Source organism: Loxodonta africana, chromosome 7 (genome assembly GCF_030014295.1).
Source record: "Loxodonta africana isolate mLoxAfr1 chromosome 7, mLoxAfr1.hap2, whole genome shotgun sequence".
Classification (NCBI taxonomy): Eukaryota; Metazoa; Chordata; class Mammalia; order Proboscidea; family Elephantidae; genus Loxodonta; species Loxodonta africana.
The window spans coordinates 123,942,445-123,967,200 of NC_087348.1; the positions used below are offsets into that span (position 1 = coordinate 123,942,445).

A 24,756-nucleotide genomic window follows, 5' to 3' on the forward strand; every position below is an offset into this window, starting at 1 on the left:
CACATATTGTTTTACGGCATTGGTTAACAACCCCGGGACATGTTAACACTCTCCCTTCTGGACCTTGGGTTCCGTATTACCAGCTTTCCTGTCCCCTCCTGCCTTCTAGTCCCTGGGCTGTTGTGCCCCTTTAGTCCTTCATTCTCTTTTGCTTCAGATGTGGAGAGACCAATAGTTGTATCTTAGATGGCTGTTCCCAAGCTTTTAAGACCCCAGACGCTACTCATCAAACTGGCATGTAGAATGTTTTCTTTACGAACTATGTTATGCCAATTGACTGAGTTGTCCCACTAGACGATGGTCCTAAGGAGACAAAGGCCTTTTCTATGTGTCTTACACTGATAACTCTGTAATCTTTCTTACATAAACCACATCCATAATTTATCACCTATAATTTCCAATTAGTTTCTCGAAAACAGAGAAAAAGTTAAAGATATTTGTGAAGCAATTTATATATGGGGCCCTCCAGGTTTTTTAGATTTATTTTACTTTATTCTTACTCTTTGTACAATAGTTCAGTTGTCTCACTCATATCTAACTCAACAATTATTTTCTTTGTAACTTACCATTATCAAGTTTTGTTAAGGCACTCAGTTAAATATTTATCAAAACAAAGCTCTTTTTTCTTTGCACTCATGTTTCACTGTATAGCAACATTTAATAAAATTATTTAATTGCACCAATATATAAGCAGAAGATATAAAGTCAGAATCAAATTCAACACACCCTTGCGATGTCTATATTTCAATGGTGTGAGCAGAAGTGAGTATGAGGACAGTAACATGAGAGCACCCATAATCATTGTGGGCATCAGTCAGTCAGTATGTTCTATATTAAGACTAGATATTGTTGGTTAATCCAGCTTTGGGGGTAACATAACTCCTGTTGCATTAATCTGTTCATTTGATGGAATATTTCTACCTGTAAGTAGAACAGTGGAGGGTAAAATTATAAATAAAACAAAACACAACAAAAAATGAAAATCCATAAATTCTCAATTATCACTACATTTTAGTTCAAAAAGCAAAAAAAAAAAAAAAAAAAGAAAGAAACAACTATATTATATTATTCCTTGAGAGCAAACCTTAAATGGTAAGATATGGACCTTAATACCAGGGAACGATCTAGATTTTATGGGGTCTGATGCTTATACAATTTGGGATGCCCTCTTTAAGGAAAAGAATACTGAATTTTGAACATAAAATTAGATAACAGGGTCTTGGAAGGAGCTGAGAAATTCAGGGGGCTGAAAGTTAACCTTTATCAGCTTCAAAGTTAGTCCACCTCTGCTACCCACACTTTCGTTCAGTCACAAGTTTGAGCTTCCCCTCAACTGCCCTCTGAGACATGATTCATTCGGTCATTCCAAAAATATTTACTGGGCACCTCCTATCTACCAGGTACTATTCCAGGAGTCAGGGATACACTGGGGTTAAAAAAAAAAAAAAAGAACAGGGTATTTTTATAGAGCTTATACTATTAGGAAAGATAAAACATTAACAAATAAAAGAAAATGATATAATCTCAGATAGAGATAAGTGAGAATGGTACACACCAGGCCATACTAAAACAAACAGTTGTTTTTAAAATCACTTCTTGATTGAATAATGAAAAGTGTTTTATAAATAAAAGGCTTTTTCAACAACAATGCAGTCATGCTGTGTTCTGACATATATAGAGTTGTTAAAGAGATGCTGAGCTCACGAAGCAGTTACTCCCTTAGAACAAGCCTTTCTGATCTTGGGTGCTTGTTTTGAAAACTAGGTACACTGTGCTATGGTCCTTTGTGTGAAGAGACATCAAAATAAGCAACTCAAAATAGGCAATAGGTTGAGTCCTCCACCAAGAGACTAATGAAATTTTGCAGCCATGAAATTTTCATGGAGCATCATTACATACCATTCTCTCATAAGAACACAACCCAATGAGCTATTTTCAAAGACAGTTAAAGAAAGGCACGGTAGCCTTACTAGCCATTTTGCTTGATAGAATGCTTTTGATTGCTCAAATTATAAGCACACTAACAGGCTATGCCAACAAAGACCCAACCAAAAGTTTGGTAGAGATAAAACACTTTGTAAAGTAGGACTGCGTTATATGTATGTAATAATTTTTACCAATCACCTTTTAAATTTTGGGCCACATAGTAAGTGGTAGGTCTGAAATCTCAAAATGCAGAACAGTTTTCTTAACATTTTATTTTCCTAAAAATCTCATGTATACTGCCGTAATATTTTTAGTATACATTATACATATGGAAACCCTGGTGGCATAGTGGTTAAGTGCTACGGCTGCTAACCAAAGGGTCAGCAGTTCGAATCCGCCAGGTGCCCCTTGGAAATTCTATGGGGCAGTTAGTTCTACTCTGTCCTATAGGGTCGCTATGAGTCGGAATTGACTCGACGGCACTGGGTTTGGTTTTTGTTTTGTTTTATTTTTTTAATACATATACCGCCCAAGGCAACATGGGTTACTTAGTGAAAATTCCTATCAAATATATAATAGGTTAAATCCCCCAAATAGATGGCAGGGTTTTGTTTTTAAAAAATCTTATACAGATGAGTCAGAAAGAGCAATTTTTAAAAAAAAATGGTCAAGTGATTAAAAAAAAAAATGTTACTATTGCCTTAGTGAAATTGAGTTGTAAATGAAAAGGAATACCAGTGCTGGTTAAACATGGCTTTTCCCATTGACAGAGAAATGAAATGCCAGCTGGTGTTTTCGTAAGAAGCTTCTCAAAGATCAGAAAGTTTGCACCTGGCATAAAAGCTGAGTAGCCTGGATGACTGCAAGCTTATTAGATGACTGCAAGTTATTTTTTTTTAGGAGAATAATAAATGTAACCAGAACCATCAACTGTACCAATGTTAATATAATAAGAAAACAAAATACAAACCACATAAAACTTGCCCATGCTGGGTATTAATCAACCTAAAAAGTGACTCATTTTATTTCAACACATTGAAACAGAGATAAGAGAAACATTTTTCATAAATTAAATATTTTTTATGCTGGAAATAGACCAATAAAAACTTGCTTTGGTCTAAACAGATTATCTTAATGGCTTAGCACTCTCCTGTCCAGATTGGTAACAACTGCCTACATTGGACATTTGAAATGTGGGTAGTCTGAAATAGGATGCAAAATAAGTGTAAAATTAATACCAGATTTTGAAGACTTAGCGTAATAAAAAGAATGTAAACAATCTCAATTTTTTAAAATATTCATTAAACAGTGAAATAACAAGATTTGGATATATTGCATTAAATCAAATATATTATTAAAATTAATTTAACTTTTTCATGTGGCTACCAAAAATTTAAAATCATGTACTGGCTTGTGTCTTAGTTTCTTGGTGCTGCTATAACAGAGATTAACACAAGTGGGTAGATTTAATGAACAGAAATTTATTTTCTCACAGTTTAAAAAAACCCATTGCCATCGATTCCGACTCATAGCAATCCATAACAGCTTGCATTATATTTCTATTGAACATTATACTTCTAGGATCGCAAGGGTTGGGTTCAAATTCGGCTAAGAGCCCTGGGCTCAGAAATTCAACTGGAGTTCCCTGATTCTGTCCTAAACTCCAAATTTCCGATAATCTTAATATTTGCAAGTGTTTCATCTAGATATATCTCTTCTATGCTCCCATCACATTATATGTACTATTATCATTGAATTTACACATATAGTATTACATCAGCATGTGTTCTACATTAATAGTCTGTGGATGGTAGCTATTGTCACATAATTAATTATTTTTTTTATCACATAACTTTCAAACTTTTAGCCCCAGAACCTAAGACAGAAGTTGACACATAGCAGACTCACAATTAAAGTTCATGGAATAAGCAAAATGAATAAATGTATGAGCTAACAAATGAATAAATGACACTTTTGAGTTAAGAAAAAATTTTAAGGGCCAACTAAAATATAATAAAGTAGGATCACTGTCCTTTTGTAAGGACTTAACCTTATCTGTAAAGCAAGCAATATCTGGAGCCATGATTTTCAAAACTTTCTGATATGGGGCTACAGCGGAAGTGAGACTTGGCTTACCAAAACATTCTCAAAGGCAGAGATCTAAATGCAACATTAAACTGTTAATATGGATTAACTGAGCAATGAAATTTTTAAAAAAGATCAGACAACTGGGCTTGTCGACTGGGTAGTTCGATTAGTCATTTTCTATATGAAGGATACCATATTGGTTTTCTGTGGCTGCTTGTCATGGATTGAATAGGGTCCCCCCAAAATGTGCATCAACTTCGCTAAGCCATGATTCCCAGTATTATGCGGTTGTCGTCCATTTTGTGATCTGATGTAACTTTCCTGTGTGTTGTAAATCCTAATTTCTGCCTAATGGTTAATGGGGAAGATTATTTTATGTTAAAGAGGATTAGGGTGGGATGCAAAACCCTTACTCAGGTCAAAACCCTGATCCAATGTAAGGGGAGTTCCCCTGGGGTGTGGCCTGCATCGCCTTTTATCTTACAAGAGAAAAAAGGAGAGAGAAGTAAGCAGAGAGATAGGGACGTCTTTACCACCAAGCAAGAAGAACCAAGAGCGGAGCGCATCTTTTGGACTTAGGGCCCCTACACTGAGAAGATCCTAGAACAGGGAAATTGATGACAAGTACCCTCCCCAAGAGCTGACAGAGAGAGAAAAGTTTCTAGTCTCCTAAACTGTGAGAGAATAAATTTCTGTTTGTTAAAGCATCCACTTGTGATATTTCTGTTATGGCAGAACTATATAACTAAGATACTGTTACAGTAAATTACCATAAATTTAGTGGCTTAAAACAACACACATTTAATCTCTTACATTTCTGGATGCTAGAAGTCTGAAATCAGTGTCAGTGAGCCAAAATCTAGGTGTCTGCAGGGCCAGGCTTCCTCCAGAGGCTCTAGGGGAGAATCCACTTCTTGCCTCTTCCAGCTTTTGGTGGCTGCCAGCCTTTCCTGGGTTGTGGCTGCATCACTCCAGTCTCTGCCTCTGTGGTCACATGGGCTTCTCCTCTTCTCTGTGTGGCAAATCTCCCTCTGGCTCTATCTTATAAAGATATTTCTGATTGTATTTTGGGCCCACCTGGATAATTCAGGACAATCTCCCTGTCTCGAGGTCCTTAATTTAATCACATCTGCAAAGTCTTAGCCATTTAAGGTAACATTTACAGTTTCCAGGGAATAGGACCTGATCTCTTCAGGGGCCATTATTCAGCATACTACAAACCCCAATACATAGTTTTCCCATCTGTCCTAGAGAATTCACTAAAAATGGTTATTTTCGTATTTGTTGTTTTGTGACATTGAGTCAATTTCCACTCATCCAACCCTATGTGACACAGTAGAATTGCCCCATAGGGTTGTCTAGGCTGTAATCTTTACAGGAGCAGATTGCTAGGTCTTTTCTCCCACATAGTGGCTGGTGGGCCTGAACTGCTGAACTTTCAGTTAGGAGCCAAGTGTTTAACCACTGTGCCACCAGGGCTCCTTGGCCCTTCCTTCCTTCCCTCCTTTCTTTCTTTCCTTCCTTCCTTCTTCCCTCCCCTCCTTTCCTCCCTTCCTTCTTTCCCCTTTTTTTGGTATGCCACTTTGCAATTGTTATTAAAGTTAGATGAAAACCAAATTTCTTATGTGCATAACTACGTGGCTGTTGCACACCCATAATTGATTATGATTCAGCACCTCTGCAGTGAGCTGCAGGTTTCCTGTTCACACACTCTAACATGCTCACCACTCTGTCTTATGTCTCCCTAGGATCTCGACATTCTGAGAGGATGAATTCCCACTTCTGATATCGCAGTAATGCTTTTGTCCCAAGAAGTAACCTACCTCTGATAAGCCTATACACCTCACGAGTGCAGAGCAGTCTCAAGGGACTTCTTGCAAGTCTAGAGTGGCCAACTAAATGGCCATGTGGTCATGGGAAGTTTGTCAACAACACTCCAAAAGTTGTGCATATGCAACCATTGTTCAGAAAATGATTTTCAACTAATCAATGTTTATAAAGTAAATTTTCATAAACTTTACATATGCATACAAACTGGGTATGTAAAGAGTCATCTAAATTGTTTCAACATGTTCTAGTTATATTAAAATGTACTGAGGTCATGCAGAATAGAGTAGTTGCATGGTTAAAGTCAGATTACCATGATTCTTCTTTTATTTATTTTTTTTTTCAATGCATTTAGAAAACATGAAATTTCCTTAGTTTAACTGACCTTCCCAACCAAGTGAGGGAGTGAAAGAAATATAATGTACCTAGCTGTCTTTTCCTACTGCCCTCCAGTGGTCAAACAATCATACTGCATATCACATACAAAAGTTAAGTGTCAATGGGTTGGTTAACTGAGGCTCATATCTGCTTCTATGGCTCAGGGATATTTAGCTTAACATCTAAACACACAGAAGAGGAAATCAGGAAAGTATTACTCCCAGCCCTACAATCAAAAGTTCCTTTCCTGTTTAAGTTTCAATTAATAGAATATTAATAATAATAAAAAGTTTCAATTAATAGAATATTAATAATAAAAAAAATAGTAATAATAAGAGATTTGTCTTTCAATCTTCAAATAATACTGTGTGCAACAGCAGCTCATCCAATGTAATTTTTTTTCTGAATCAAATATCAAATTACATGCTTTATGATTATAGTTTGATCAACAGAATACAATCTTGAAATTGGGATTCTTAAAAAAAAAAAAAAATCCAGTTCATACACTGATGACACTCATATGGCACTGCCTTGCCCTAGGGTTATTCACACACATATTTTATCCTCTTAGCCAAAGTATTAACTTTACCAGAAAAAAGACAATGCCTTGGGCTTAACTGTACCTCTCTGACAGCGCTTCATCCAGGGCTTTATATGTAGTCGGTACTCAATACATGTTTGTTGAATGAATAAGTTGTGCTTATTGCAAATAGGTTTGATGCAAAGTAAACTGAAGAACTGAGTCAATACAAGGTTATGATGACTCTTCCTAGGGCATTTAAATCATCTCGCCTATACACTGTACTTAAAACTAAATTTCAATGAGGTTTTGCTCCATTCTTGTTTGTTTTTTAGTTAAGAAATGAATAGAAATTCTTTAATTCCATATTTAGCAACTTTGTTGATTTTTTTGTTATATTAAATGTATATATTTTGATTCTATTCAATAGCAGCCTTCTTGTTTTACCATACGGTGTAAACATTTTCTCTCCATACATCTATAAATGGAATGCAGATGCATCAATCTTTCCTTAACCTTCCATAATCTACCATCTACACTGAACCTTAAGGCTTTTCCTTAGGCCTTATTTTATCTTATTTTTTTGTTTACCTCTTTCCTTGAATCCTTTTCTGAAGTAGCAACAATTTCAGTTGTGTAAAAGTGTTTAAATAACAATTCTGGAAATGTCTGCCCAAAACAATCCAATTCTGGTTGACTATACATGTTCCATTTATTTTTGGTTTTATTTATTATAATTATCATTATTTAAGATGAAAAGTTTCCACCTTTTATTGGTATTGGTCTAAAATTAACCCAAAATGTCATGCTTATGCCTAAGGCAGCAGTCTAAAATTATAACTTTAGCACTCTCGACAAAGTCTTCTGCAAAGATATAGCTATTCTTTACACCAAGCCACTATTTGTAACAGGTATGACAGCACTTTTCCAAGTTAAAAGTACCTGAAACACATCAGGTATTATGATCTCACATCCACAATCATGCATGTCACTTTAAAAAGATGGTAAGACATCATGGATCATGTTAGTTTGACTGTGTACACATTTTATGCTAATAAGTATTTCTTTCTCTCTGGACTCCCTGCCTCTAGGCTTCGCCACATGGATTTTGCTCAGGTTCCTAAAGTTTAGGGTATCCAAAAATTAATTTTCTATCTCTGTCACCTTCTCTTATCTGCTCTGCCTCTTATATATTCCCTATTCTGTTCAATGATATAAGATCCACCCAGACAATTAGGGCAAAAACTTCATAAGCATCCTAGATTCAGAATTTAAACACCCTTTCTCCTACTTGCTTATGATCTGATAGTGAGAGACCTTATGGCGTCCAAAGATCAGTCATGAAAAGAAGACAATGATTGGTCAATTTTCTGATTCTTCAAAACTTATTGAGCTTTTTTTCCACACCAGGCAATGAATGGGCAGAAAGGATACTCAGCTGTATCAAGTTAGTTACTACTATACTTGCAGATATATACCAGATGTCAGATATGTAAACAGGTATTCCATTCAATAGCAACCCTCTTGTTTTAGCTAGCAAAGTAACATATAGCGTAAACATGTTCTCTCTCTGTAGATAAGTCTATAAATAGAATGAAGGCTCATTAATCTTTCCTGAACCTTCCATAGTCCGCCATCTACAGTGAATCTTAAGAATTTTCCTCAAGCCTTAATTTATTTATTTTTTTTAACCTCTTTCTTTTGAGCCCTGTATCTTAGATTTATCATAGAAATGTGTGATGAATAAAGGAGTGGCCAGTTCTACCTGGGGAGGGTGTAAGGAGTCAGGGCAAGTTTCACAGAGTAGTGCAACTTCCCATCTAAATCTGATTCTGTGGTCTGAGAATTCATTCAATAATTCACTCAAAAACAATTATGATGTGTCTGAAAGAAAAAAAAAGGGATTAATACTGCTAAGGAATTAAATATATTGAATGAATTATCTAATACTAAAAAGAAGAAGAAGAAAAAAAAAATTAGTCTCCTCTGAGGCCTACCGAACTGGAGAGTTTCCTTGCAGCGCCAGTGGGATCACCCGCTGCAGGCCTCAAGTAGTGGAGAGAAAAGACAGGTCTAGAGCACTGGAAGGAGGCAAAGGCAGAAAAGGAAGATTTAGGTGCCATTCGCACAGAAGTAGCAGTTGAAGTTTTGGATAAAAGTAAGAGGCTCCAGAAAGGATTAGTGAGAAAAAAGAGAAGATAAGGCTGAGGTTGAGCCATAAGCAGGTATCAGCATTCATAGAGCAGACAGGAAGACAAAGGCCCAGCCAAGGAGACCAAAAGAAAAAAAAAAAGAGGGAGAGAGCAAGAAAGTATTAAATAATATAAGGGAAGAAAAAAAAAAACTAGTATGCATGTTCAATGTCATATTACTACAGTGACAAATATCTTATTCTTTAGAATTTTCCAGTTGTAGAACTTAAACAGAGTATAACATGACATTATTTTTATCTTTAAATGTTCTTTTTTGATATTATCAGGATACTAGAACAGGGTCTCCATTACATTTCAAAATCTTTTTTCCCTTAAGGATTCATAATAATTTCAGGAAAAGGATAAAACAGAAAATACCCTATTTAAGGACTTCTCCAAGTCCCCCTTCTCCAAATAGCCTAAAATGAGTACCTAATTAGTTCTGGCTTTATTTCCATCACCACTTCAAACTTGTCATTCAGAAATATTTAAGGCAATGTCCATAAAGTGTTAAGAGACTGGCTGATCCCAGAGGAGGCTACAAATCACAGTGACCTCACCCAGAGCTGTTCAGCTAAGCCATGGGGACAATTTCCAATCGAGGGGATGGAGACCATGAGCTTTGGTGAGACTGAAGAAGTTTATATGGTGATAAAGGGAAGAAAAACAGTAAAAGAATTTGTCTATGTTGTGGGAGGGCACAAGGAAACTTGACCATACTTGTTGGCTTAGTGGACAGAGATAATAAAAAAGAGAAAGGTTAAAGACAGACAAGCAGTAAACTCTGTGGATTTAGGTCAAGGGACTAAAGGAGCCATAAAAAAAAAAAAAAAAAAAAAAGGAGCCATAGAACTCTGGAAATTCTGCAGAGGAGTGAGACCAAAGCACAACCCACGCAAGACATGGGCTGATCAGGACAGAATCTCACATAAGAGCATTGCTGCCTCCCTGAGTCTGTCATAGTATCAAAGCTGATACCAGTTTTACATTGTTGATGTTTCTGTTGTGGCTATTTTTGTTGTTGTTTGTTTTCTAGCAACTATAATATTTGTTGAAGCATATTGTGATCATCCCAACCAGTTAGGAAATAAAGATAGATACGGATATAGATATAAAAAAACCCTTTGCCAAACCTGTTGCCATCGAGTTGATTCAGACTCATAGTGACACTACAGGACAGAATAGAACTGCCCCATAGGGTTTTCAAGGCTGTAAATCTTTAAGGAAGCAGACTGTCTCATCTTTCTCCCACAGAGCAGCTGGTGGTTTCAAACTGCAGACATTTTGATTAGCAGTCAAGTGCTTAACCACTGTGCCACCAGAGTTCCTAAATGATATAGATATAGACATTGAGATACAGATACCCATTATGGACAGAATTGTGCCCCCCAAAAATATGTGTCAACTTGGCTAGGCCATGATTCTCAAATTGTGTGGCTGTCCACCATTTGGTGATCTGATGAGATTATCCGATGTGTTGTAAACCCTAACCTCTATTACGTTAATGAGGCAGGACTCAATCTAAAGGATTAGGTTGTGCTTAGTTATCTTGTGCTGCTATAACAGAAATACCACAAGTGGACAGCGTTAACAAAGAGAAATTTATTCTCTCACAGTCTAGTAGGTTTAGAATTCCAAATTCAGGGCTCCAGGGGAAGGCTTTCTCTCTCTGTCAGCTCTGGAGGAAGATCCTTGTCCTCGATCATCCCCTGGACAAGAAGCTTCTCCGCACAGGAATCCCAGGTCCAAAGGATACCCTCTGCTCCTGGAGCTGCTTTCGTGGTGGTATGAGGTCCCCTACTCTTTGCTCGTTTCCTTTTCCTTTTATCTCTTGTAAGATAAAAGGTGATGCAGGACACACCCCAAGGAAACTCCCTCTAAGACAGACCTGGGATGTGACCTCAATAAGGGTGTTACATCCTACCCTAACCCTCTTAAACATGGTCTAATCTTGCCTCATTAACCACAGGCAGAGATTAGGATTTACAAATCACAGGAAAATTACATCAATCACAAAATGAAGGACAACCACACAATACTGAGAATCATGGCCTAACCAAGCTTACACATATTTTTGGGAAACACAATTCAACTCATGATAGGTTGTATCTTGAGTCAATCTCTTTTGAGATATGAAAGAGAGAAGTGATCAGAGAGGAGAGGGACCTTAATACCACCAAGAAACCAGTGCTGGGAGTGGGGTGTGTCCTTTGGACCTGGGGTTTCTGAGTTGAGAAACTCCTTGACCCAAGGGAAGATCTATGACAAGGACCTTCCCCCAGAGCCGACCTTGGAGCTGGTGCCCTGAATTTGGACTTCTAGCTTTTTCAACTGTAAGAGAAGAAACTTCTCTTTGTTAAAAAAAAAAAAAAAAAGCTACCTATTTGTGGTATTTCTGTTACAACAGCAGTAGTTAACTAAGACAATATCCTAGCCATGAGTCAAAGCCAGCTCAACTGCAACCAAGTGCAACAAGAATCTCTCTCTATCTGTCTCTTTGTCTCTTTGTCTCTATCTGTCTATCATAACATGAGCTGATGTTAATCCAACTTATCCTATCCTATAATTATGAAGGTGCTTTGATTTTCTAGCCAAAGAGCTAGACTTTGCATTTAGCCTAGTTGAATTTCTTCTTGATAAGATCAGCCCATCATATCAACCTAAGAATGTCTAGATTTTCCAGTTCATCATGTGGCAACCTACAGCCTCCTGGCCCACCACCTGTTTTTGTAAATTAAGTTTTACTGGAACACAGCCTTGCCCATTCATTTACATATTTTCTATGGTTGCTTTCATGCTATAAGGACAGGGTTGAGTAGTTCCATCAGAGACCTTATAGCCAGCAAAGCCTAAAATATTTACTGTCTGGCTCTTTGAAGAAGAAGTCAGTTGATACTTGCACCAAATCCAACCTATTAACTATCCTTTCCAGATTTATTATGCAAGTGTGGTAATTATATCTTCTATGTTTTCATTAAAGTTATTAGGATTTCTGAATCCAAAGCACTGATAAAAATCTCTGTCTACTTCCTTTTTGACGAACACAAATCTACTAGTTAGAAATCTTAGCTTCTTAGAGCTACTGTAACAGAAATACCACAAGTCGCCTGCTTTAACAAACAGCAATTTATTTTTTCAATTAGGAGGCTGGAAGTCAGAATGCAGGGCACGAGCTCTAGGGGAAGGCATTCTTTCTCTGTCTACTCTGGGGGAAGGTCCTTGCCTCTTGTCAATTTATGTTCCTTGGTTCCTTGGTGATCTTTAGGTAGATCTTCCCCCATCTGTGGTGCCTGCTTCCATGCCTAAACTGCTCCTTTGATATCCCAGAAGTAATTGGCTTAAAACCTCATTAATGTGACAAAGAAAATACTATTCCCAGATGGGATTATATTTACATGTATTTAAAAAACAAAAAAACTTATTGCTGTCAACTCATACGGACCCTGTAAGACTGCTGTTGCTATTTTGTTGTTGTTGTTGTTCGTTTTTCAGCAACTATAGTATTTGTTGAAGCATAAGTTGTGTTCATCTCAACCAGTGCAGAGATAGATAGATATGAATATGGATATAGAACACCAAACCTGTTGCCACTGAGCTGATTTAGACTCACAGTGACACTACAGGACAGAACTGAACTGCCTCATATGGTTTCCAAGGCTGTAACCTTCACAGAAGCGGGCTGCCACATCTTTCTCCCACAGAGCAGCTGGTGGGTTCCAACCACTGATCTTTCACTTAGCAGCCCAGTGTCTAACCACTGCACCACCAGGGCTCCTGGCTACATGTATTTTAAAAAAAAAAAATGTTGCCATGGAGTTGACTCTGAGTCATAGCGACCCTATAGGACAGGGTAGAACTGCCCCATAGAGCAGCTGGTAGATTTGAACTACTCACCTTTTGGTTAGCAGCCAAGCTCTTAACCAGTATGGCACCAGTGCTCCTCCACATGCATAGGGGTTAGTATTTACAACACTTATTTTTGTGGGACACAATTCAATCCATAACAGTTACCATTAGACAAATGATAATGACAGATTCATTATCATCCAGGTTGCAATTGTTCTCTTCCAGAAGGTTGCCATGATTAGCTTTGTCAATTTTCTGGTTCAAATCCCTGTACACTTGAGCTGATAGCACTGTCATGACTTACGAACCTGGTAAACCTATCAAACTTATGATCTAAGCTTTCTTTTATGACTCATGGTCATCATTTTTAAAAATCAGCAGCTTTCCTGGGCTGTAATACAGTAATTCCCTAGTGGCCTACTGAGGTAGGCTGGAACTGCTTTCACCTTATTCAATAAGAAATCTACTCCAGCTGTGCTTGCTTAGGGTCTTACAGATGCTTTTCCTGGACGGACAATATAAGAAGAGGCAGGAAAACTACCAGCTGTCACTTCCCGATGCTAATAGTGCAGGTAACTTGAACCAGTCCCCTTCTCTATTCTAGTACCATGCTCTTCCTCTGCTGTGGATATGGAAACCACACAAACAAGTATACCGAAATTACACATAAGGACAAATGGTCTTTTAGCATCTGCACATGAGCCTTATGAGCTCATTTTTATACTTTGTGACACTGATTTTGGCTTTGAAGGGGGATTTTTCACATTTATTAGTTTATTTGGTTACATTTCACATAGATGAGGTTGCTGAATAACTAAATTCTATAACACTTAGGTCAATGCTCTATTGCTAATTAAATGTTCCAGTGAAATGAAGAACTCATCAACAGCTTCCCATACTGGGTCTGAAAGAACTTATTCAGAACTAACACAGAACATTCAACCCATGCTTACCCAGAATTGTCACTGAGCCCAAAGAAGGCATGCGGGATTTCAAATCTCAAAAATCAAGAACCTGTTATACAAGGGAAGTCCTGGTGGCACAATGATGAAGAGCTTAGTTGCTAACCAAAAGGTAGGCAGTTCGAATCCATCAGCTGCTCCTTGGAAACCCTATGGGGCAGCTCTACTTTGTCCCATAGGGTCACCATGAGTTGGAATCGACTCGACAGCAATGGGTTTTTTTTTTTTTTTTTTTAGTTTAATACACAATGTATCATGTTTGGCTTGCTTTTCTAGGTAAAACACTGTATTGAAAACTAGTTGTCTTCATAAACATTCTCTGAAGATGAGTGCTCAAATAAAAAACCTAAAATACGAGAGATCACTCCTCATAATGAAAGACAGCTCACACGTCTGTGTCTCAGCGCTTCCACAGAACTCCCCGCCTCGTCGTTACACAAAACCACCAAACTGCACACAGCACAGATCACAAAAATAAGCAGCATTAGTCTACCAATATCAAAGCTAACAGACAGATGTCATTACACCAGAGTGCAGAGAAGGGAAAATATATATCTTTATGGCATCATTGATGCTTATAAGAAACAAGGTATGCTTCGTCTTTGTTCTGAAAAAAAAATCCTTGGAAGGAAATGTTCTTCCTGTATGTGCACTCGTGCACTTTGGTGTCCTGTGGGCTTATTCCTTTATTTATGACTTACATTTGGTCCGGAAATACTGTATGGGGAGGCAGAACATTTTTGCTGCTGCATGTCTTGGATTCTTTCCATTTCACTATTAAATATTACCCCCCGTAGCCTTTTGTTGAAATTATTCCTCACATAAAAGTTAACCTAAAAAATGCTTCTATTTAAGTTGCATAAATTCTGAAATGCAGAAGTTTGGAGTACCATAAAATACTGTCAAACACTAGACAGGTTATGTCCACCATTTTTTTTAGATGGCGCAGTGGTTTTTTGTTTCGGTGGCGCAGTGGTTAAGAGATAAGGCTGCTAACCAAAAGGTCAGCAGTTCGAATCCACCAGGCGCTCCTCAGAAACTCTATGGGGCAGTTCTACTCTGTCCTATAGGGTCGCTATGAGTCAGAATCAACTCAACAGTAATAGGTTTGGGTTTTTTGTTTTTTTTTAATTGACCCCTCGGATACAATTAACAAAACGCAGTCTCCAGGGTGTGCAGAGTAAGGGAACCTTAGGGATGTCATGGGGCACTGGGCACTAGTATTAGCAAACTTTGGATTAGAAAAGCTAGCCATGAAATAATTCACTCTGTGTCCATGTCCCAGAGGCAGGGTGGGTATAGAGAGGCTAGCTAGCCTTGATCATAGCAATGACCTGGGTGACTTCTCAGGAACACCAGCACACAATACCCAAACCCAGAATGAACCTTGTCTCTCTCCAGTTTACATCTTTCAATGGCTTCCCACTACACTTAGAACAATGCCCAAACTCCTTAGGATGGCATCCATGCTTTTCACGAGTGGGCACTTGCTCATCTACGTCCTCACATTCCTCGAAATCTTGGCAAGTGCTAGTTCCTCCCCTGGGAAATTCCACCCCCTTTCCTGTCTTTAACTTCTTCTACTCATCCTTCATTCCCCAGTTTAGACATCATTTCCTCCAGGAAGCCTTCCCCAATCTCTCAAGTCCATATTAGATGTTCCTTGTGAATTCCCATCCTGTGCATTTCCTCCATTAAAGTGCCTATCGTACAATACAGTGCTTTCATACTTTTTAAAACTGTGGTATACATTTTTTTTTCAAATAAAAATTGTATGATGAACTGAAATATGTGAACTAGGAATATGTAGATACATGTGGAATTGTTCCGTTGACGGGATGAAGAGCCTGAAGCTACACCTGGTCAGCCTCCCCATTGTCCCTGCACTTGTCTACAAGGCACTTCTGGAGAAACTTGGAGCTCTCCAGAATGTATATGAAAGACAACTGCTATACAGTGGAACTGACTACTCATTTGTCTATATTGCCCACTGCTCCGAGAAGAAAGGAAACATGTATGTTTCATTCACATTGTACTAGATAACCCAGGATCTAGCATAAGATTTGACAGATATAAGGGATGCAATAAATAACTGAATAAATGAATAACTGCTACAGCAGAAATTACTAGCAAGGTGCAGGAAAAAGAACCATTTCCACATTATTTTTCCATCCACTTCTCTTTAGAAGACAGTTCCAATGAACTAAAGAATGCCTGACAAGAAATGACCCCAAAAAAGGAGCCACAGCTCAGACAGACACAGGAGCCCTGGTAGTGCAGCAGTTAAGTGCTTGGCTGCTGACCAAAAGGTTGACAGTTAAAACCCACCCACCCACTCTGTGGAAAAAAGACCTGGCGAACTGCTCCAGGAAAGGTTAACCAAAAATAAAAAATAAAAGAAACCCGCTGCCATCAGCCTAGGAAATCATGAGGCAGTTCTACTCTGTCACACGGGGTCACTGTGAGTCAGAATCAATTCAATAACACCCAGCAACAACAGTTCAGACATGGAGTTCCACCCTAAAGCCATTTGATCCTTTGTTAAAGATCAATGTGTTATCAAAACAACATGACGTAGATGAGTTAGATAACGCCCAGTTCATCTGAAAGATTTTCCTATTTTAACAAAAGAAAGAATTTTATCAAGGTGCTCAGGAACTGCTTTTGTACACTAATCAGATTACGTCAGCACAGACAGTTCAAGAGTAGGCTCCAGAAGGAAGGTGATTTGCATGATGACTCAGCTCCCAAGGACAGATACAAAAATACCCATCCTCCTGAGTCTCTCAGAATGACAGGACCGAGACCACATATGGCCAGAGGCACGCATGAAAGCACTCTTACCATTGGTCATTGAGATCCGTGACTGTGGGCTTTGCTCTCCGTATCATTTGACCCTATTGTTCTGAAACAATGAAGTTTTGCTTTCATTTGATGAGAGGGAAAATCCTGTAGATAACATCACTGTTATTCAGTAAACTTACAATGACCATTATTGTAACCCACAACCTGGTGGCATCTTCCATTAGGAAGTATGCACATACCTGGCTAAGCCTGCCTCTTTAAAAGAGCCTATAACTCACCATGGCAAGTCAAAGCCACGATGCATTTAAAATATACAATTACCATTATGCTGTATATGATTATGAGGCTTTAATAGCCTTAGAGTTGAACAGAAAATATAAACACAGAATATCTGCTCTAGACACTAATCTGATTCTTGGCTTTCAGACTCTTTAAAAATAATTTGTTTATATTGTGTTCCGTCTTGTTGCTTTCCCTTTAAGCTCTGATCTTCGCTCTAGTCAGTGTGCTGTCATCAATGATGACAGCAGAAAGCCCCATTATTTAAGAAACAAGCTTGACTACTTGAAAATCCAAGACGTCGCAATTACTAAAACTGCAGGCCTATTACTAGATAATGATAATGTGATAGATGGTTCAAGTGCTGGCATATAAAACAACCACAGAACTAAAAGCAGAATTCTTTACCAACAACACCTGTACTTTCTAAAAGCAAAAAAAAAAAAGGAGTGCATCTGTATTCTTCACCCCCTAAGCAGGAAGTTCTGTCTAGTTAGATTTAAAAATAAGTAAATGATACCGTCAGTTAATTGCTCCCTATACACTTCTTGACCCACATTCTGAGCAACACCAGTCGTGGCCAGTTATCATTACAGAAGCGCCTATTGCACAGGCACTGAAATAGAATATCTGGATGCTAGCACGAAATTAAAATTCTCTGTGTACCAAGAGGCAGATCAGGAATGAGCACCAAAAGCAAATCAGCTGGAGGAGCAATAATAAACAATAAATACGATATGAAGAGGTATAAACATTCTACTAAGCACTATAAAACGCTATATGCATTTTAATCCTTCTTAGCTGTAGACTCTAGGCCATTCCTGGACAGAGGGACCGAAACTCAACCCCTTTTCTCCATTGGGCCACCTTCAGCCATACTGCAGGTGCTGGGAAAGGCTCTGCAGACATCCACTTAGAACAAGAATACATTGCAGTTGAGGGCTCTGGAAGGTCAGGAGACAGTAGCAAATCAATCTCCGACATTATTTATTTCCTTCTCATTTCTTAGCTACCCCAGATGTCTGCAGCAATTGGCCACAGACAGATTTAAAACAAGGCTTTGTATCAGGCTGGGCAGGATTTTTGGGTGGTGCAAATGGTTTGTGCTTGCCTACTCAATGAAAGGTTGGTAGTTCCAATCTACCCAGCAGTGTCACAGAAGAAAGGCCTGGCAACCTACTTCCATACGCTGAGAATCCTATGGAGCTCAGTTCTATTCGGAAGCACATGGGGTCACTATGAGTCTGAACTGACTAGATGGCAATGGGTTTCAGGTTTTTTGTGGGGCAGGATTCAACATATCTTATGCTCTGGACAAAAGGCCTGCCCTTGTTGTTCCTTTCTTGACCACAACATTAGGCAGCATGCCTCTCGTCAACAAACAGGGCCAGCACCAATAACTGGAATATATACCAGTGTGAAGATAATTCCATCATCAGATATAGGTTTAAAAATTCCTATCCAAGGATTATGTCTAATTTTTTTTGTTCTTGTGATTACCTACTGTTTAAAATCTGAGGGCCAGATCTTTTAAAGGCCCTAAATTAATGTTTGGGAGCTCTTACCTTCAGTCTTTTCCCTGATTATATTCTCATGTCCATGTCCTCCCCAAATGTATGCCCTATCTTAATCTGATAGTCAAAAGAGAAAAAATACTGTCTTGGTCCATGTACCACTAGGGGAATTTGGGAGAACAAGTTGAGAACGTTCGGAATCAGAACAAAGATTTAATTGAGCAAGTTGTTAATTTCTCTCTGTCAGCTCAGCTATTGCCATCAAAATTTTCCAGACCTCATTTTGGCTTTTTCAAAGACTCCTTTATTCTTACACTCTCACCAAAACTCAGAGGGAGTGTTTCTCAATCTTTTCTTTTTTCATTATCACTGCCTCCTTCTTCTTACACAGGCTATTTAGACATTTCCTTTTTTTTGTAATCACCCCCCCCCTCCGCCCCACAGAATGTTAATACCACAGATGCACCATGTATCATTTCACATGCTATGGTCCTTAGGAGGACTGAAAACTATTGCAATATCTAAATTTATTCGCTCCTTGCCAAGAAGCAAGTTTCACCCCCCTGGAGGCAATATTGGCCCCTTTGAGAATGCATGCTGTATACAGTACTTAGGAAAGACCTGCCATTTGAAAATCCCCCAAAGTAACAACTTTTTTTTTTTTTTTTTAATATCTAATCACCTTTTGCCTCTTCTCAGTCTTGTTTGTAAAATCTGATTGACTTCAAGGAATGTATTGAGCAATCTGAACTAATCAAGGTGTCTGTGTGTGTGTGTACAAAGCTACAAAACAGCTTTCACTAAAATTCGAAGAAATATGATATCCAGGATGGTTTTTAAAATTTTGATAAAATAAAGCATTCCCACATACTAGACAGATGTACAGAATGCTAACAATGAAAACAATAAAATGAGACTATTCCCTTCCAAACAAAAATACCATCTTGTGAGCTGCATGACTTGGTTTTAGTCAGAAGCTTGGGTTAATGGACAATGGTTACATACTTTTCATTTTCTGTCCTTGACTTTTTGTAATTGATACTTGGGAGACTAAGGATTACAAAATCATGGTTATGAAGTCATGCCAACTATGAATTACATTTTATCATATGCAGCTGAAAGGGCGTAAAAAGTGCAAATGTGAACAAATCTAAAAACTTACGGAAGAGTGAGCATTCAAGAGAAGGAACAAATCTAATAAAATTTGGTCTTGAGCCTAAACCCTTTTTTTAAGTTTAGCAAAAAAATTGTATGATCTAACTAAGACAGCGGGCTATTAAAAACGCATGGCTGGGATATTTTACATGAAAGCACTATGAAAAAAAATATTCTATAAATATAGGGAGTCTTCTGGCCAAGAAGGTGGCTCTGCTGTTTCACTTTATACCCTCCACACACCTACACCACCTTAGGTGACACGAGTGAGTACGCTGAAAAGCCACAAATCTGTCAGCAGAAAACTTAATATATTTTCTTTCATAGTCCAAAGTTTTTCAGTGAAGTCCAAATTGAAGACATAACAAATGAGAAACTGATAAAGGAATGAGATGGCTAATAGGAGTTTTCCAACTGTTCCCAACTGTTTGCTAACCCAAACAGCCAAGCCACTAAGAATGACTTGGCATTCTCCTTGGAAAGATGTGTTAGAACTTTCAGGAAGTAGATGGAGAGAAGGATATTGATGAAGGAAAAAAAAAAAAATATCAACAACGCGACAAAAAAAAAAAAAACCATGAATCAATTCTGGCAGGAGGCAGAAACAGCTGCAAAATACTGGTAACATAAACTATAGTTGAGAATTGAAATATAAATTAACTTCAGGACTTGGTGGAGGCTCCAGAAAGCAAATAAACTCCAGTAGATCTCTGGCACCCAATGACCCAGGTGTCCTCCAGAGTGAAGGAAAACAAACACGCCTGTTTGGGATCTGGCTTAGGATAGCTATTTCAGGAGCTTTGCTTCTTGCAAACAGTTGGAAACCCTTCTGTGCAAGGAAACTTAACAGCTGAAGTCTGGTTCCCCTGCCGCACAGAGGAAACCCCAGAAGCCTAGTCTCCTAGATTCCGAGTTTCTGAGTCACGCTGAACTCCAACAGGAAAGTCACTTTCGGGACAGAAAGGGCGAAATGCTACACACCGTCATCTCCTCAAAATAAATAACATACAAATAAACTATCTCTCTATCTGGGGTCTATCCCTAATACAGCTGTGAGGCTGATAAGCATCACTCGCCCTCCCCCACCCAAAAGATTAAATCACCCAGGGAAAGCCACTTCCGAGTTCTTCCAAATGCCCTGGCTTTCCTGGAGTTTCAAGTACAAGAGGTTAAGAGTCTGACCGAGGGGCGGCGCAGCATACAACTTTCTGAAACTCTAGGATGAAGCACCTCATGCCTGGTATCAGAGACTCCTGGGCACCAAAATGACTTCTCTAGGGTGCAACAAGATGAGCCACTCGACCCATCCTATCCCCACAGCACAAGTCCCACATCCTTCAGTCCCATTCCAGACGAAGGGACTCTCAGGACTGGGCACAAGCACGAGACCCCTCTCCTTGAACAATGTATTCAGGCCGGGTCCATACGTAAGAAAAATAATAATAATAAAAATAAGAAACAACAATAATAACAACAAACGTGTGCTTTTAAAAATAAAATCTGAGTCTCTTACCATCTCGCCTGATGTTGGCGTTGCGCAAAGCTTTGATGGATGCGCTCTGCGAAGTTGCAGAAGTGTCCCGATAGCTGCAAAAGTTTACGCAGACTAGAATGTAGACAAGGATGAGCCGGTGCATTGGGATCAGCGACCTAGAGACAGCGTCGCTCCAAGAAAAAGCCGGGTTCCGCTACCGGGACGGACGCCGCGCCGCGCTCTCGTCGCCTGAGCTCGCCCAGCGATGGCCCGGGACGTTGAGCTAATCTCCGAGCTCTCCCCAAACTTCCTGCATGCTGAACTTTCGGAGCGTGTGTGGGTACTGCACTTCCTTGTGGTGCTGAGAGTTGATAAATGGTGACGGGACAGACAAACAACAGGTTGGCGTTTTTCGCCCCCTCCGGTGGCCAGCAGCTGCAGCACAGGCTGCAGGGGGTGGCCGGCGCGGCGGCCGGCGGGGCAGGCTAGTGGAGCAGTCGCGTCCTGCTGCACCGGCGGCCCTTGAGCTGCGCGCACTCGGCCTCGGAGGAGCGGCGCGAGCACACAGCTTCCCACGCCTGGCTGAAACCTGCTCAGCCACTGGGCATGCCCAGTTCGATGGTCGGTCAGGCCTCTACCTCCGTTGTCTTCGCTCTGGCTGTTGAACCCAAAAAGGAGCAGGGAATAAGGTGGTCAGGAGGAAGTAGGAGAGGAAGCAGAGTAGGAGAAGTGTGTCTCCAAAGGTGACTAACGCATCCACCCACAAGCCATACATCCTGCCTTGGTGATGGTTGGCCTTGGGAGGAGGGTTGGAGTTGGGAGTGTTTATTTTACAACCACCAAAACTAGGGACTACGGAGTCAAGATTTGATTATGTTTATAGTGAAAAAACCAACACAAAGGAACTCAATTCTGAACTCTCCTTTGGGCTCCAGCTATTTTCATCTTAGTTGAGTTAATGTTAATTCCTCAGGGGGATTTAAAAAAAAAAAAAAGCCCTCCCTCCTATCTCAAATGGGGTCTCCATGAGTCAGACTTGATTCTACCTCTGCCAGCAACTGGTTCTCACCTGTCTCACAAGGCTATTGTGATGGGCCCAAGTGGTGAAGTATATCAAATTGCTTTGCAACAATAAATCAAGGATGTTTTATATGCCCCACCCCCACCCCTTTCACAGTAGAAGCTAGAGAAGGAAATGGGGTTCAGCAGGGATAGACTGGGCAAAGTGAATAACTTGAGTGAGAGTATTTTATTCCTTTGACTTCACAGTCCATAGGAAGAGGTCAGGGATGTCTTGGTCTTCAGGATGCCCCATACTTTCAGTGTCTGGAAGCTCAGCAGTCCAGAGGGACTACCTCCAGGAATTTGAACATCTATCTTCCCAAGCCAGGGGACAGTATTTGTGACAGGAGTGAGTCTGGACTCTGCTGCTTACTAGTTTTGTCATTTTGGCCAAACCATTTGACCTTTCTGATCCTGTTTCTTTATTAGCAAAACAGAGATAGTAATTGTTTTGTATGGTTGTGGTGAGGATTATATAAAACAATTTTAGCATATTGCCTTGTTTGTAGCTGAATCCTGATCCACACTTACATAATGTCTCAGTTTGTCCAGAATGAGATCTAGAAGAGAAATGTTCCAGTCTCTTTCAAGACTTTCCAGCTCCGGAATGTCTAGGTATGAAGAGTAAGGGGAACTGGAAGCTGCTAAGAAGGATGGGAAGTTCAGGAAAATATAGACTTGACAAATTATGATGCTCTTCAAATGGTGACTAGGATGTAGGCATTCCTTGGACATACTCAAAGATGAATCTGATTCATCTCTATTGGCATTTTTACCTAAAATAGTGTTTTACAAATTTCAAGACCAGAATTATTATTTTTTAAAATAAATAAACAGGATGGAATAGGATAGAAATTTAATTATCAGGGTTCATTGTATGTAATAAGATTAAATATTGTTTCATAGTTATTTTGTTTCAGATATAGACACATGGAGATATAAATGGTATCTCTGTGGGGATGCACATAAAAGTTTGAAAGCCACTGAGATAAGAGGTCTAATTACATTGTTTCAAAATATAATCACCCCCTGCAATCAATCCCAAGGAAAGGCATTAGACCTGGGTTTGTGTTAAAACATTTATCCCTTCGACATGCATTTACTGAGCATTAGATTTTCCCTTTGTGCCACCCACTGGTCTAGAGACTCGGGATAAAATAGTGGACAAGAGAGACAAAGCCTCTCCTCCCTTGGAGTTTACAATCTAATGGAGGAGGAAGACTGTAAAAGTAAATATATGCCTATATTAATAAGAAAAGAGAGGTAGAGAATGATGGAATGGGAGTGGGAGATAATTCAAATATATGACACCCTTTTTTAGAAGTGCTTGGAAATATTAAATTTCATACCTAACCTCTGACATGAAAATATAGAAAAAAAATTAAAAAATGTACAAGGAGCTTATGTTATTATGGCTATTATATAAATGCTAAAGTGGATGTCATTGTTATCTAGTGCTGCTATAACAGAAATACCACAAGTGGATGGCTTCAACAAATAGTTTATTCTCTCACAGTCCAGTAGGCTAGAAATCCGATTTGGGGGCACCAGCTCCAGGGTTAGGCTTTCTCTCTCTGTCAGCTCTGGAGGAAGGTCCTTGTCGTCAATCCTCTGCTGGTCTAGGAGCTTTTTCGAGCAGGAACCCTGGGTCCAAAGGACGCGCTCTCTTCCTGACACTGCTGTTTTGGTGGTATGAAGTCCCCATGTCTCTCTGCTTGCTTCTCTGTCTTACATCTCAAAAGAGATTGGCTCAAGACACAAACCAATATTGTAGATTGAGTCCTGCCTTATTAACATAACTGCCAATAATCCTTTTTAATCAACATTGTAAGGACAGGATTTACATAGGAAAATTTACATAGGAAAATCATATCAGATGACAAAATGGTGCATAGTCACACAATACTGGGAATCATGGCTCAGCCAAGTTGACAGATATTTTTTGGGGACACAATTCCATCCATAGCAGTGGGTTGTATATCTCAATATCTTATATAAGGTAATGAATTTAAAGTAGTCAAAACAGTATTGCCCAGGATACTAACAGTGTTCACTCACAAAGCATTGTGGATAAAAAACATAATGTCAAATATTTTAGCTGAGAATAGTAAAGAATGTCACATATAATCAATCAACATCTTTTTAATTTTTGAAATCAGTAAATATCCAAGATCAATGATAAAACCCAAAACTTAGAAACCTGAACCTGGTTTTCAATATTATCTAATAATCAATTCTTACAAATTTGTTTGTTTATATCAACTCAGGTAGTATTTACACAGAATAAGTGCTTAATAAATGTATACTGAGAGAATGGGAAAGATTTGGTACAAATTAAAGATATTTTGAAATTTTTTTTAACATTTATCTCAGACTAATTTACCAAGGTATCAAATATGCCACTACATTTTAAAGGCTTCCAACACAATGAAGTCAGGTTTATAAATATTTATTATGGTTTAGACTAATATGAATTAGCTATTCTATGTTTAGTCATTGTTCAATGCCATTTATATAATTATGAAAGGTACTTCTATTGTTTATAAGAAAAACATGACATCAATTTATATAAAATGACATTTATCCCAAACAAATATTTTGAAAGTAACAATTCGATAAAAGGGTAGGTGAGGATGTAAGATTATTTTTATCATATACTCTTGTCTTCATATTAATAGGACATAAGAATGGTATTTCCCATTACATTTTCAAATGTGCTTAGATTCTT

The 24,756-nt window shown here is 38.8% G+C and overlaps 1 protein-coding gene across 1 annotated transcript in view; it reads right to left on the bottom strand.

Annotated features, from left to right (window-relative positions):
* Positions 1–21,362, bottom strand: part of PDGFD (platelet derived growth factor D) — a 276,377-nt gene extending 255,015 nt beyond the window's left edge. The window contains exon 1 of the mRNA XM_003415607.4: positions 21,006–21,362. Within this exon, the coding sequence (XP_003415655.2) occupies positions 21,006–21,129 (124 nt within the window). The 5' untranslated portion in view covers positions 21,130–21,362. The remainder of the gene's footprint in view (positions 1–21,005) is intronic.
* Positions 21,363–24,756: the final 3,394 nt, after the last annotated feature.